The sequence below is a fragment of the Silene latifolia genome, chromosome 7 (genome assembly GCF_048544455.1).
Source record: "Silene latifolia isolate original U9 population chromosome 7, ASM4854445v1, whole genome shotgun sequence".
NCBI classification, from domain to species: Eukaryota; Viridiplantae; Streptophyta; class Magnoliopsida; order Caryophyllales; family Caryophyllaceae; genus Silene; species Silene latifolia.
This window is the reverse complement of record NC_133532.1, coordinates 51,683,651-51,697,341: the sequence shown is the minus strand read 5'-3', so window position 1 is coordinate 51,697,341 and position 13,691 is coordinate 51,683,651. Positions and strand designations below refer to the sequence as shown.

Genomic DNA, 13,691 nt, shown 5'->3' with positions numbered 1-13,691 from the left:
TGATTCTTCAATCATGTGAATGATACCATTCTCAATTATCACATGAATAAAAAGTATAATCCTTTAATGCTTGCTTAAGACTATTCTGGGATCACTTAAGAAAGCTACGCATAATACGTTAGGATTCTTAGATCTTTATCTAAGGTTTTGTATTCCATACACATCCTTCTCTAAATTCCCATTTTAGAAAAGCGAATTTTTAATATCATTTGCCATTCTTCATCAAAATGAAATGTAGCGATTCCTAAGATAATTTATCTTGATCAATCTTCATGTCAATCTATGCATTTAAGTACTTTAAAGCTCTATTTACTTTAAAGATACCCTCGCCTTAAAGTAAATCTACTCTTGAGTAACAATCTTTGGATTGTAATGCTATGGCTCGTATGCAACAAGGTCAATTTGGGACAAGGTCATAATACCATTACTTTCGAAAAGCAACATTTTAACAAGACATATGTGCTATACTCCCACTAAACTATACTCACACTCTATCTTGATAGATTATAGTTCCATTACTTTCACAAAGTAACACAATAACTATAAGACATGTTTGTTAGTTACAATCTACTCCCACTCTATCTCTTTAGAAATACACCTATCTTCTTAAGAGATAGCTTTGTGAGTAACAAACATATATGGTGAAGTAATTGGAAGTTTGTCTAGACTGACGTATTTGCACATAAAAAGACCACCTCTATCATGGCAGCTTGATTCATGTAATATACGAGTCTTATCCATGTCAACTGTTAAATAGACTCTCTATTTTAGGTATCTCCTGGTTGACCATCCGTTTAGAATAATGTGTCCGTTTTGGTTTGTAAATTCCCTAATGTGAGTTCAATAGCTCAACAAAACATTATAATTGATCTTACATAAGTAAGTTGTTACTTTTAGTAACAATGGCATAATAAGAATCGAATTCATAGCTTATGGACATATAATGATCTAATCATTATAATTGTCTATTTGATCAATTTAAGTCGATAATTTTATGTTTCACGATGCACGTAGTGTATGATGATAAATTTTAGAACAAACAATATGATAAAGTAAGTGACTTGGGTTGCAAACCAAGTTACCAATATCCAAAATACAACCATTGTTTAAAGGATACAAACAGATTTCCAAGTCGAATGAGGAAATCAAAATAGTTCTAAAATCTCAAAATACAACATGAAAATAAAGACAAAGCAAAATAAAGCCAAGCTTCCATAGCTCTAGCACCATGGTCGGCTACATCTAGCTTCCCTCAAGATCTTCTAGACTTGCTTTTCTTTGCCCTTGTCCTTACTAGGATGCCCTAATTACAATAAAATTGTAATCATCACAAGTTGTATCAAAATAACAAAGTTGAGATCGAAACATAAAAGATAGGGATAGTTATGTACCTACTAGAATGACCTTTCCAGCTTTGGTATCGCCAAGGTATTTTGAACAATTCCTCTTCCAATGCCCAACACCACTACAATAGTGGCAATTATCCCCGGACGGGGCACTGTTCTTGGGCTTGGAGGAGCTAGCTTCACAAGCCTTTCCTTTGTTCTTGTAGAGAGTTTTCTTCTTTCCCTTATTGCCACTTTTCTTGAAATTCCCTTTGCTCTTACGGTTAACGTTGAGCACATCCTTCGTGGTGCGAACACTTAGCCCCATGTCCCTCTCAGCTTGAACAAGCATTTTGTGCAACTCATCAAGGGAAACCTTCTTGTTTTGCATATTAAAATTCACCCTGAATTGAACATATGCCTTAACCTTGTTTAAGGAATGAAGAATTCGATCAATGACGCGTTCCTCGAGAGTCTCTACCTTTTGCAATTTTAAGGTCTTAACATGCTCCATCAACTTGAGCACATGAGGGCTAACTTTTTGGCCCTCCTTAATGTTGAGATCAAAGAATGCGGATGCCGCTTCATATTGAATGATCCTTGGAGCTCGTGAAAACATGGTCACAAGCTTCGTACAGATCTGATAAGCGGTGCTAATCTTTATAGCACTTCTTTGGAGTTCGGCCTCCATTGAGAAGATCAACACATTTTTGATCGCGGTCGACTCCTTTTGGTAAACCTCATAAGCTTGCCTGGCGGCGGTGGTAGACCTAGCATTAGGTTCAGCGGGAGAGGCCTCGGTAAGGTAACGAAGCTTGTCGTCACCCTCCGCGGCCAAGCGAAGTTGCGCGTCCCAATCGGCAAAATTGGACTCATTCTTTTCTAACTTACAACGATCCATGAAGGATTGGAGCCATGAAACATTGGTGAGAGTGTTGGAGCTAGTGGTTGCGGATGTGATTAGAGTTGCCATTGCAATTGAGAAAACAATTTCGACTACAAAATAAGAAGTGGAGGAATCAATATACATCTATCGTTTTAATAATACTTGTAAACAGTTTAAGCATTTATATAGTGACCTCTACCCAACTATTATAAATGATTCCGAGATCCAAATTCATATTAACTCGGGTACGGTGAGCCGATTCATCCCTTATTAATATAACTCGATGGATTAACTCTTTAATCGATTCTACTTCTAGAACTCTCGGTCGATAAAAATTACTTTAATATTTATCTTTAGCCCGGAACACATGCGACTGCGGTCACGAATACTTCCGTTGAGCTCAGTCCAAATTTCGATGTAATAACATTTTATTACCCACTTACCCAATCGTAACAAGTTTAGCACCCCGGTGAGCCGAGCCTACTTCCTTATGAAATTGGGACTCATGGTTTCTACTATTTGGTAAGGCTAATTCTCAATTATTATTTAGTGAGAGGTCTTGTCAATTTATTACCTATCACGTTTTAAGTGAACTAAAGTGGTGAACTACGATAATTATAATTGACACGGTCGATAACTCGATATCAAATGCATGTGTTGTTATGGCGATTTGGCAATGCATGCAACATATTAAAATAAATGCAAAGCAATAATAATAAATTCCTAGTATGGCCTTCCTAAAATAGAAAATCAAATAATCTATTATATATTCGGAAACCAACTCCTTTGTTCCCTTGAATCTTCAAGTGGCACGCATCCCAAGAACACCGTCTTCGTCGGAACGCCTTTCCGAATGGCACCGTCTTGAAGAAACTCCATGATTACAAATAATAATAAAAATACAAAGCTATTCCTATTATACATCTGTAATATGAAAAACTAGTAAAAATAAAAGTGATACGAGATCACATTAAATTACAACCAAATCAATATTCCCTTTCATTACGGGTAATATCGATTAAACTAAGGCCATACTAAGATAAAATAACATAATTCAAAATTATATAAATAAAAAGACATTCAACAATTGAAATATTCAGCTTTATAATATGTATCTATCATGACAAATTATGTGCCAAATCGCCCTATTTAACTTATATCGTATATATAACCCGGTTTTATGGAAATGCGTGATAATAACTTCTTAAAATCACAAATCAATACTTAAATCAAATTTAAGCTCAAGTTAATTATCCTAACACTCTTAGGACTCAAAAATTAGTCATCACTCAATTTTTGACAATAATGCAACTTGATTTAATTTTTATGCTCATATTTGACCTTAAAATCATAACATTTATGAAATAAATCCAAATTAAATTACAATAATTTCAAAATTTGAATTTTAAGTTTTTGAACATTATGGAATATTTCCATGACACTCATAATGTCAAAAATCATGGTTAAAAATTTAATTTCGAGAAAATATAGTTGTAATTTATCGGTTTTATCTAATAAAACATCTAAAGTATACAAAAATTAATCAAATCAATTTTACAACTTTAGATTTGATAAGTGGGATATTAATGCAACCTAAAATATTTTTCTTATGCCATGTAATTCGTTTTAGCCATTTATGCTAAAATAGTCACCATTTATGTCATTTTTACACTAAAAATTTATAAATCATGCTAAATGAAACCATTTCATCTCAAAATTTACATACAGTGTGTAAATCATGCATGTGACAACATATTAAAATCTCATGACTTGTTTCAAAGTTTAACTATATTTAACCATTTCACCTCTTTTTAATCCATTTTTATCTCATAAAAATCATAAATCATGCAATATTAATCCAATTAATACGAGATTTTACATAAAATAATTAAAATATGCATATGAGGTCATATAAAAGTTTCAAGATCAGAAACTAAGTTTAGCCATTTTTAGTCATTTAACCTCCATTTATACCGTTTTTATCACATAAAAATCATAAATCATGAAATATTAATCACATTAATATGAAATGTTACATAAAATATATAAAATATTCATGTGAGGTCGTATTAAAAAATCACGGCCAGTAGTGAAGGTTAACTTATTTTAGTGAATAAAAGTTCATTTTACTCATAAAAAATGTAATTATTTCACTAAAAATCATTAAAATGAGCAATAAATTACCATAAATCATAAAAATGACTTAAAAACAATTTAGGACCAGAATATATAACATACATCATGATTTTGTAACTTAATCTAATTAATCACAAATATTTAGTTTTATATGTTAACATTTTAACTCGGAAAAACAATAACCGATTATGCATGCAACATCCTATGCTCTGATACCAATTGTTAGGTTCATATACCTCTTATTAGACTCTTATAATAGTGAACTAATTAACTTCTTAATATATGTTCTTTAGATCTAGTGCATGCATAACAAAATAAGAGATTAATAAGGAAAAACAATATCCTTTACATTGTAGAGTGGCTCGAAATAAGGGCACAAATAAGGGCACCTTCCTCATTTTTTCTTGATCTATAATATGTTGGATGATCCTCCAAAATCCCAATGTAGAGATCATCCTTTGATTGCATCCAAGACTAATCCCTTAAACTAGTATATTAATTAACTAGATTAATATAATAGTACCCTTAAAATTTATTCTAGTAATATACTTATTACTACACTAGTAATCTTATATTGTGATTAGAATTTATTATGAACAACCTTTTGATTTTCTAAAACTATTTTAGAGAGAGTTGTGAGAGAAGGAAGAGAAGTTTGCATGTTTGTTGAATGAATGTGTTAGTAAAAATAAGAGAACAATTCTCTTATAATAAGAGGAGGAAAACCGGTGGGAGCAAGGCGAATAGGCCAAAGAATGGCATCTTTCTTTTTGCTTTTGGTATTCACAAGAAATAGGTATGTAAGGCTATGATGCAATAGGTATGATTACACCTATTTTATTTCATAAAATAAATCAACCACAATGCATCACAACTCCCTCTATTTCGGTCCACTTCATAAAATGGACTACCATTTTATTTTGTCAATTTGTCATTTATCACACAATATGTCACATGTAGTATGTTACATGTTATTAATTAATTTAATGTATATTTATCAAATATATATCATTTTATAAATTAATTAAATCACATACAACAAACTGACTAGTGATACTTGATCACATAAATAAAATGGGTCATATAATTATAATTCACAATATATTGTAATTATAATTAACCATTCATTCTTATCTCAATTGTTTCACAAACAATAATCAATTTTCGTAATAAAGTATTTCAATTACTAAAATAAATCTTATTTAATCCATTGCAATAAGATATTTGTATTCTCTCTCACAAGTGAATTGTTCAATTTTAAGGGATTGATTAACTTGTATCGTCATACAATTAATCAATTTATCTATTAAGAGAATTGTCCTTTAGGTTTGACCTTAAGGGATCAACTGATCACCACCGTCAAACGACAGTAATGTCTAATTCTAGTTAGCTGATCATTACTGATAAATGTTGATCAGTTGACTATATAAATGAATCATCCCTTATGTATTCTTAATATGAGATTTAAACATGTAATCGCACTATTATTGAGGACACATACTCCAACAGGATATACCCCTTGTCTAACAGATCATGTAACTGTTTCTTCAACTCTCCGAGTTATTTAGGTGCCATGCGGTATGGTGCTTTAGATATAGGACCTGTTCCCGATTTAAGCTCCACATTGAAGTCAATATCCCTCTTTGGTGGTAACTCTGGTATCTCATCTGGAAAGACATCATTAAACTCTCCCACCACGTGTATATCAGAAGCTGTCAGCTGTTCCACGCGTTGATCTCTCACTTGGCAAAGAATCAATGGACACTTTTTCCTCAAACATAACTTTAAGGTCATTACCGCGATGAACTTACACTTAGGTCTCCCAACAAACCCCTTATAAGACACCCTTATATCCTTAGGACCCTTTAAAGACACTTTTTTTGTCGGCAATCTATCTTAGCGTCATACTTACCCAACCAATCCATCCCGACGATGACCTCAAACCCATCCATAGGAAACTCTAGCAAGTTTACCGGTAAGTCTACCCCTCCAACCAACATAGACACATTCCTATACAACTTGACACATGACACCGACTCCCCAGAAGGTATAAACACATCATATTTTACAAGCTCAAACTCCCCCAAACCCATAGACAAAGCATGGCCTCTAGACACAAAAGAGTGTGTTGCCCCAGAGTCAAACAAAACAAAAGACGATGTATTATGAACAAGAAAGGTACCGGTAACTACATGAGCATCATTCTCAGCTTCCTGCTTGCCTATCATGAAGAGCTTCCCACTGCTTTTCTGACCTCTACCCTGGACCGAGGTGTTATAAGTACTCGACCTAGCTGCCGAGTTCTGAGTCGTACTGTTGTTCAGGCGATGATAAGGTCCTTCATTGTTGCGGTTGAAGCCGCCATTATTTTTATGCCCTCCACGATTACCCTATAACCCAAATAGCCTGTTGCTAGCAAAACTCTGACTCGGACCCTGTGAGAAACTTCCCTGATAAGCCCCTGAGGCTCCTCCAGCTCTGGCACTAGTACAATCATACCTCTTATGGCCTATTCCCCCACAGTTAAAGGAAGTAAGATTGGAGTTGTCACTAACACTCCGTCCACCACCCCTACCCCATGCTCGAGATCCTTCAGAGAACCCAGCTCCTCTGAAAAAAGCCCTTGACTGGCCAAATTTGCCCTTCTTGTAGCCCGACTGGTTGCTACTCCCACTCTCTACTTTCCTCTTCTCAGTAGCGGTTTTCTCCGTAGCTTCCTTGGATAGGTCCACTAACCTCTCCGCTTGCCTAGCCCTCAAGTACACATCGTTCAGATCGGTGATAACCCCAGCTGGTAACCGGTTCATGATCTTTGGTGCCAACCCCCTCTCAAAACGAAGAGCCAAACCCTTTTGCCCTAACTGCATGTCTTCTGCATAGTGAGATAACTCAAGGAACTGGTGATAGTACTATGTGACCGTCATGTCATTAGTTATGGTAAAGGAAGCGAACTCGGATCTCATCTTGTAACAGATGTGTTTCGGCACAAACTGTTCCCTAATAGTGCTCTTCAAACCCGACCACGGTATAGCACCAAGCCCCTCGTCCTTGTAGTAAGCCCTGGCATCTTCTTTTACATTCTGTCACCACACTACAGCCTCACCCCTCAGGTAGTACACTACCTGCTCAACAGCTAACTCCGGCGGACACTTCACCACTTCAAGGAGATTCTCCATCTCAAGGTGCTAGTTATCGAGCAGCTCAGGTTCCCGATGCCCTCATAAGTCGATGGGTTGAAGCGGGCGATGATAGTGCTCAGGTGGGTAGCATCCACCGGTTTCTCATCCCCCTTACCCACATTCATAAGAGCTTCAAGGAGTGCATCCTACTGCTCGATCATACGAGCTACCTCATCTGTGGTCATCTCGGATGCTTGAACATACGCGTCAAACCTCTTTGGCGGCATTTTGAGCTGATAAGAAGCAAGGAAACGTAAGCACAAAGTCTACGTCTCAAAATAAACATGACCCTCCGCCAAAGAATCACTCGGCCGAGTATGGTGAGATACTTAATCGAGTATGGATTACTCGGTCGAGTATCACTAATACTCGGTCGAGTAGTCCACTCCAGTAGCCAACGTCAGAAACACAGAAAACATACTCGGTCGAGTATGTATGATACTTGGTCGAGTATGCTCTACTAGGTCGAGTATGATCTACTACTCGGTTGAGTAGTCACAGCCAGAAGCTACTGCTTCGTACCCTCAAACAACACTCGGTCGAGTGCCTAGTTACTCGGCCGAGTACCCCCTACTCGGTTGAGTACCCGCCCTGCTCGACTGAGTCATGCAAAAAACGAGCTACTACTAACATAAACATACTTTATACATGCTCTTCTACCAAGATATATACGATATGTCACTACCCTATTGAAAGCCACCTAATAAACACTTAACATGCCAACATATTCCATGCTCAAAGTTTAACATCAACAAATTCTCGATACATCTTTCAACTACTATTACGTTCCACTTCTTTCATCATTTCATCCAACCATGCACAAGATTCAAGTTACAAGTATTACACATACATGACTTGACATAAACAGTTCCTCCCATGTGACCGGCTTGACATCGTAAGGGCCTTAATGCGATTTCGGGACATCTCCCAAGTCTTTGCGGTAGCTCCAAACAACTCTCCCCGGGTTCATTTTATTTAGACTCCCTAAGTTCATTGGGTTCATTAGTTTTAGGTGCTAGAATCGTCTCTCTGATACCACTTTGTGACACCCCCACAAACCAAGGTGGCTTACCAGGACCACTCTAGTATGAGAGACCGTCACCACCTAGGTTGCCCGAGGTCAGTATATCAAAGTTAACAATCCTAACACAATTATTAAAGTATAAATGATTAAAGTTTACATGTTCTCCAAAACCAAAACCAAAGTAAAATTGTGAAAGTTTAACAACTAGAAATGAAAGATAAGTCTCCTGACGGCGGAAGCTAGACTCGAGTGATGACTTCCCATGACTGCCCCATAACTAGAGAACTCCATCACCTATCACGATCTACTCAACATCCCCGAAAGGATCACCACTGATTTTATAAAACAACAACGGGGTCAGTTACTGAATAATCAAAGTAAGACAAGTACAAAAGGCAACCAGCTGATCATCATCCACCACCAAACTCCCGATCTCACACAGTAAACGACGACACACCTAAATGTGTAGCCCTGCCAGATTACCCATCACAACAGGTAATCCTCGCCGCCAGTGGGGGACCGCGGCCAATCCCCACCTAAGCCCCGCTCATCAACGAGCGATAACCTTGTTCATTAATGTGCACATCCCCTTCTGTGGCAGGTTCCAGAGAGGGCGAAACTAGGGCATGAAGCCACTCCCGCAAGTAACTTTACTCAATAACCATCACCACAACCACACCAACACCAACGCTCCAACAATGATCAACAGACAATCAATCGTACACAATACAACACAATCTCAAATCAATTAAACAATAACTGACTAGGGAAACCCTACCTTAGCACAACTGCAAAGCGACACAAGCAACATAATCTAGAAAGGCTTCTCTATGAATTCTTCACCTATCAACAATCACATAAACTCCAATTACCGTATGCATCACCCTTTTTCCCCCAATTCATAAATCAAAGCAAACCCTAAACGATAATAAAAGAACTAATGAAATCAAGGACTTATCGACACCGACGATAGAACGAAAGATGAAGAAACTTGCTAACAATCACGCACTAGGGAGAGATTTGGAGAGGATTAGAGCGTCGTTGAAATGTTTAGGTTTTGTAAAAAGTGATTAGAAACTGATTAACGCGTTTTATATAATCTAACCATCTCTAAATCAAACCGCGGAAATAACACCTGTCAGACCGGATACTCGGTCGAGTATAGAGTATACTCGGCTGAGTAACATCTACTCGGTCGAGTATTCCACATACTCGGCCGAGTATTCTTGGGCAGTAAATTGTCCAGGATACACGACACCCCTTACTTGGCCGAGTAGGCCATACTCGGCCGAGTACAAGTTTAGGAAATCCGTAGTATTATAGTGGCGGTGGTGTTGTGGTGGTGGTGATTTATGTGGGGTGGCTGTGGTGACAGCAGCAGCGATGGCGTCTTGATTGTGACTGGTGTGCCGGGAGTCGCAAGTGTGGTGGTAGGTAAATAAGGTGGTTGGAGGGTAACAAAGGTAATGAAATCTAATACCTTGGGGGGGGGGGATAAAGAATTAGATGGATTGAGCGGTAAGGAAGGGAATTTCATTCTCTTTGTTTGTGTCAAACAAACACTAACAAAGGAAATTAATAACTTTGTTTCCCTTCCCCTTTCTTATAGACCTCGAACCAAACGCCCCCTTGATGTAACTATTTTCTTTCTTAATATCAAAGAGATCTTAGCCGGGGGGAGGGGGATAAAGAATTAGATGGATTGAGCTGTAAGGAAGGAAATTTCATTCTCTTTGTTTGTGTCAAATAAACACTAACAAAGGAAATTAATATCTTTGTTTCCCTTCCCCTTTCTTATAGACCTCGAACCAAACGCCCCCTTGATGTAACTATTTTATTTCTTAATATCAAAGAGATTTTAGCCGGGTGAAATAGACATAAAGTCGAGATCAAATTATCATTCTCTTTATATTCGTATTTTCTAATTATTTACACCACAAAAGTAAATACTAAAATTAGTTCCACCTTTACAAATCAATAGTTAAATAAATTTTGGGATATTTTCTTGTGCACCCCTTAACTTTTTCGTTTCTAAGGTGTACTCCTCGTTTTTCACAAAAAAAACTTTGACCGACAATAATTCTCTGTTATAAGTTCAAAAAACGGTAATTTTTTTTTAAACCAATTAACTCGTCAAGGCCTTGAATTTGAAAAAAATCGTTTTTTGAACTCGAGCCGGTAGTTATGGTGCGTCAAAGTTTTTTTAACGAATAAACTTTTACCGACCATAATTCTCAACTACGAGTTGAGAAGTCGGTAAATTCTTTTTCAAACTGAAGACCTCTTAAAGACGGTCAATTTGAAAAAAAGTTTATCGTATTCTGAACTTGTAGCCAAGAGATATTGATGGCCAAAGTTTTTTTGCATGAAAAAAGGGGTACATGTTAGAAAAAGAAAAAGTTTAGGGGTACACGAGAGAATATCCCATAAATTTTAATATTGTTTTTTAATGAACAAGATGATTAATTTAACAATTCCACATCATCCCAATAAATAGGTAAAATCTGTAATCTATAAATCTATAAATACTATTAAAAGGGTAAACTGAATATTTACCATAAACCACGTGTCTTTGGGGGAGACAAGCACAAAACACTGATTTCTCATAAAACAAACAACTCTTTAACAATTCGAGCGTTATCTCAGTAATTGAAAACGGGAAACGTTTTATACTCATCACGATAGCCCCCTTAATCAAGCTTTTCAATATTCCAGAAATTCCCAATTTGAACGCTTCATCATTGATAAATAATTAAATGTCTCACTTAAATTGCGTTATTGTAGATACCTCATTTCCGCACCTCCCGCCAACAACTCAGTGATGATTGGGCCGCATGTTTGGTACGCGGAACGATTTATGACAGTTCGTAAGTTTATCTTCAAGTAATAGCTCAAATACTTGTGTCTACCCCTTGGTCATCATCTACGCGCCGATACGGTCGTTTTGATAGTAATTAGAGTTCATTTGGAGTTCGGGTCAAAAACTGCTTTATTTTCTAACACACCGTTTAAAATGTCGACTCGGAATGCTCTAGAATATTTCGGATATTTATTCCATAAATTGATTTTATATCTTTTGGTAAAATATATCCCGAAAATCTTATTTTAAGAAATAAGGAAGTAGAGATCCACCGCAATTCCCTAAAAGAAATGCGGAATTCTTTCTTCCATAGGAGGAAACCTCTGGGGAAATGACGCAGCAGATGCTACGCCTCTTCGAAGGATCGCAGCAGATGCTGCGCCTCTTCCCCAGCTCATTTCTGCTTGTTTTCAGATTTTTCCATGATTTATTTCCAAAGTTTGAGTCATTCCATAACTCTCCTTATTTTTTAGTATAAATAGGGACCTTCGTTCCACATATTTTTCATGTGAGTGTCCGCCCTTCTCTTCTCTCTTTGCATTCTAAGACCGTGCTCTAAGCTTTTGACATCTACGTGCTTGATCAATTGACCACGTAAGCTCAAATCATTATGAGTACCAGTCACGTTGCATGACCGACCAATTTGACCACTACACATCAATCAACTTAATCTGAATCCTCTAACGAGGGCACTTTCTACATACATTCGAGTCGAGCAATCACTAAACGCTAACTTAGTTAATCTCGTTCCGTCAAACATGTAAGTCTGAGGGTGTAAATCACACTTGTTTTTATTGTATTTTATTTTTTGTACCAATTAATGTAATATTCACGTCAAAAGTATGTTTAAAACCGTCTTCTAAAACCCTTTTATTAAACTGCTTTTGTGGATCAACAGTAACCAGACGTCGAGAAGAAACGCAGCAACTGCCGCGCCTCTTCGAAGAGTCGCAACATCTGCTGCGCCTCTTCCAGAGGCTGCCGCAGTTCCTGCTCTTCTTCTTCTTCTTCCTCGGTTTTCAGTTGTTTCGCCTCTTTTGTTTTACTTTCTTATTTTCCTTTCTTTTCTTCATACAAAGATAAGATTTTAATATTTTACTTCTAATTATTGTCTTATTTTACGGCTTAAATCCCTAATAATTGATATTCGCGGGTTTTCATCATCAGACCAAACCCGGATTCTTAGAGACTCGATTCGTTCATATCAAGTTTCTGGAATTCGACTTTTGTACATGTTTTCATCAGTTTATCATGTCCTTCCAAATCGTTTTCCGCCTTCGTATATAAACCTAATTAGATCTAACTCGTTTTAATCCGTTCTTAACTCGTTTTAATTAGTTTTAATTCGTTTTAATTCGTGTTTATCGCTTTTATGACAGTTCTGTATGTAATTAATCTGCTAAATCACTTTCATTTGAGTCGAAAATCAATAATCAACCATTAAACACACCAACGAACATTAACAGACCCGCAGTTCTGACTTCACAGCCAGAACTCACCTCAGGAACAGACGCAGTGATAGCTGCACCTCTTCCAAGGGACGCAGCAAATGCTGCGCCTATTCCGGGATGAGTTCTGTCTCTGAATTTCCGTTCTTGCTTTGTCTTAGTCCTTAATAGCGTAACTAATCGACTATTAGCCGTAATATTACTCTTAATATGTCCATATTTTCTAACTTTATTTATTTTCCTTTATTTTCCTCAAATCGTCCGTCTTAAATATATTTTTGACGTAAATAAATTATATCATTGTAATTCATTGTAATTTTAATTATCGTTATTTATTTACTATTATTTATTTTTGTATGGTTTATTTACTTAGCTCTTCACATGTAATTAATTTAACATCAACTTCGACATAATTGTATGCTAAATTACATGATCACCGACTTAGTTTAATTCACATGTTAGGATTAATTCGTTAGATGGTTGTATTGCATGCATATAATCGACAACACATCGACTATAAATAATTTCCCTAATCGTTAGTAGAGGCCGCTATCGAGGCGGGCGGGATTAGGTGTTCAATAAAAGGACTTCCTAATACGTACCCTCACCCCTTACTCCAGATCTCTGTGAACATCCGTGTTCATTGGCATCCACGAGAATCATTCTACACATAGAATGCTAAGGGTAACGAGTTCTTAGTGTTCATGTCACTACTTTGTGTCTTGACATGATACGAGGTATTCGAACGGTTTCAATTTTTCATAAAAATTGTTGGCGACTCCACAAATGCAACGCTTGTTCCCAAGCGCCCCCGTGGGACCCCCGTGTCCACA

General features: G+C 36.9%; 1 protein-coding gene across 1 annotated transcript in view; it reads right to left on the bottom strand.

Annotated features, from left to right (window-relative positions):
- Nucleotides 1–6,575, bottom strand: part of LOC141590074 (uncharacterized) — a 36,425-nt gene extending 29,850 nt beyond the window's left edge. Inside the window, exons 1-2 of the mRNA XM_074410688.1 lie at nucleotides 6,530–6,575; nucleotides 5,949–6,089 (exon numbers count right to left, since the gene is read on the bottom strand). Of these exons, the coding sequence (XP_074266789.1) occupies nucleotides 5,949–6,089; nucleotides 6,530–6,575 (187 nt within the window). The remainder of the gene's footprint in view (nucleotides 1–5,948; nucleotides 6,090–6,529) is intronic.
- Nucleotides 6,576–13,691: the final 7,116 nt, after the last annotated feature.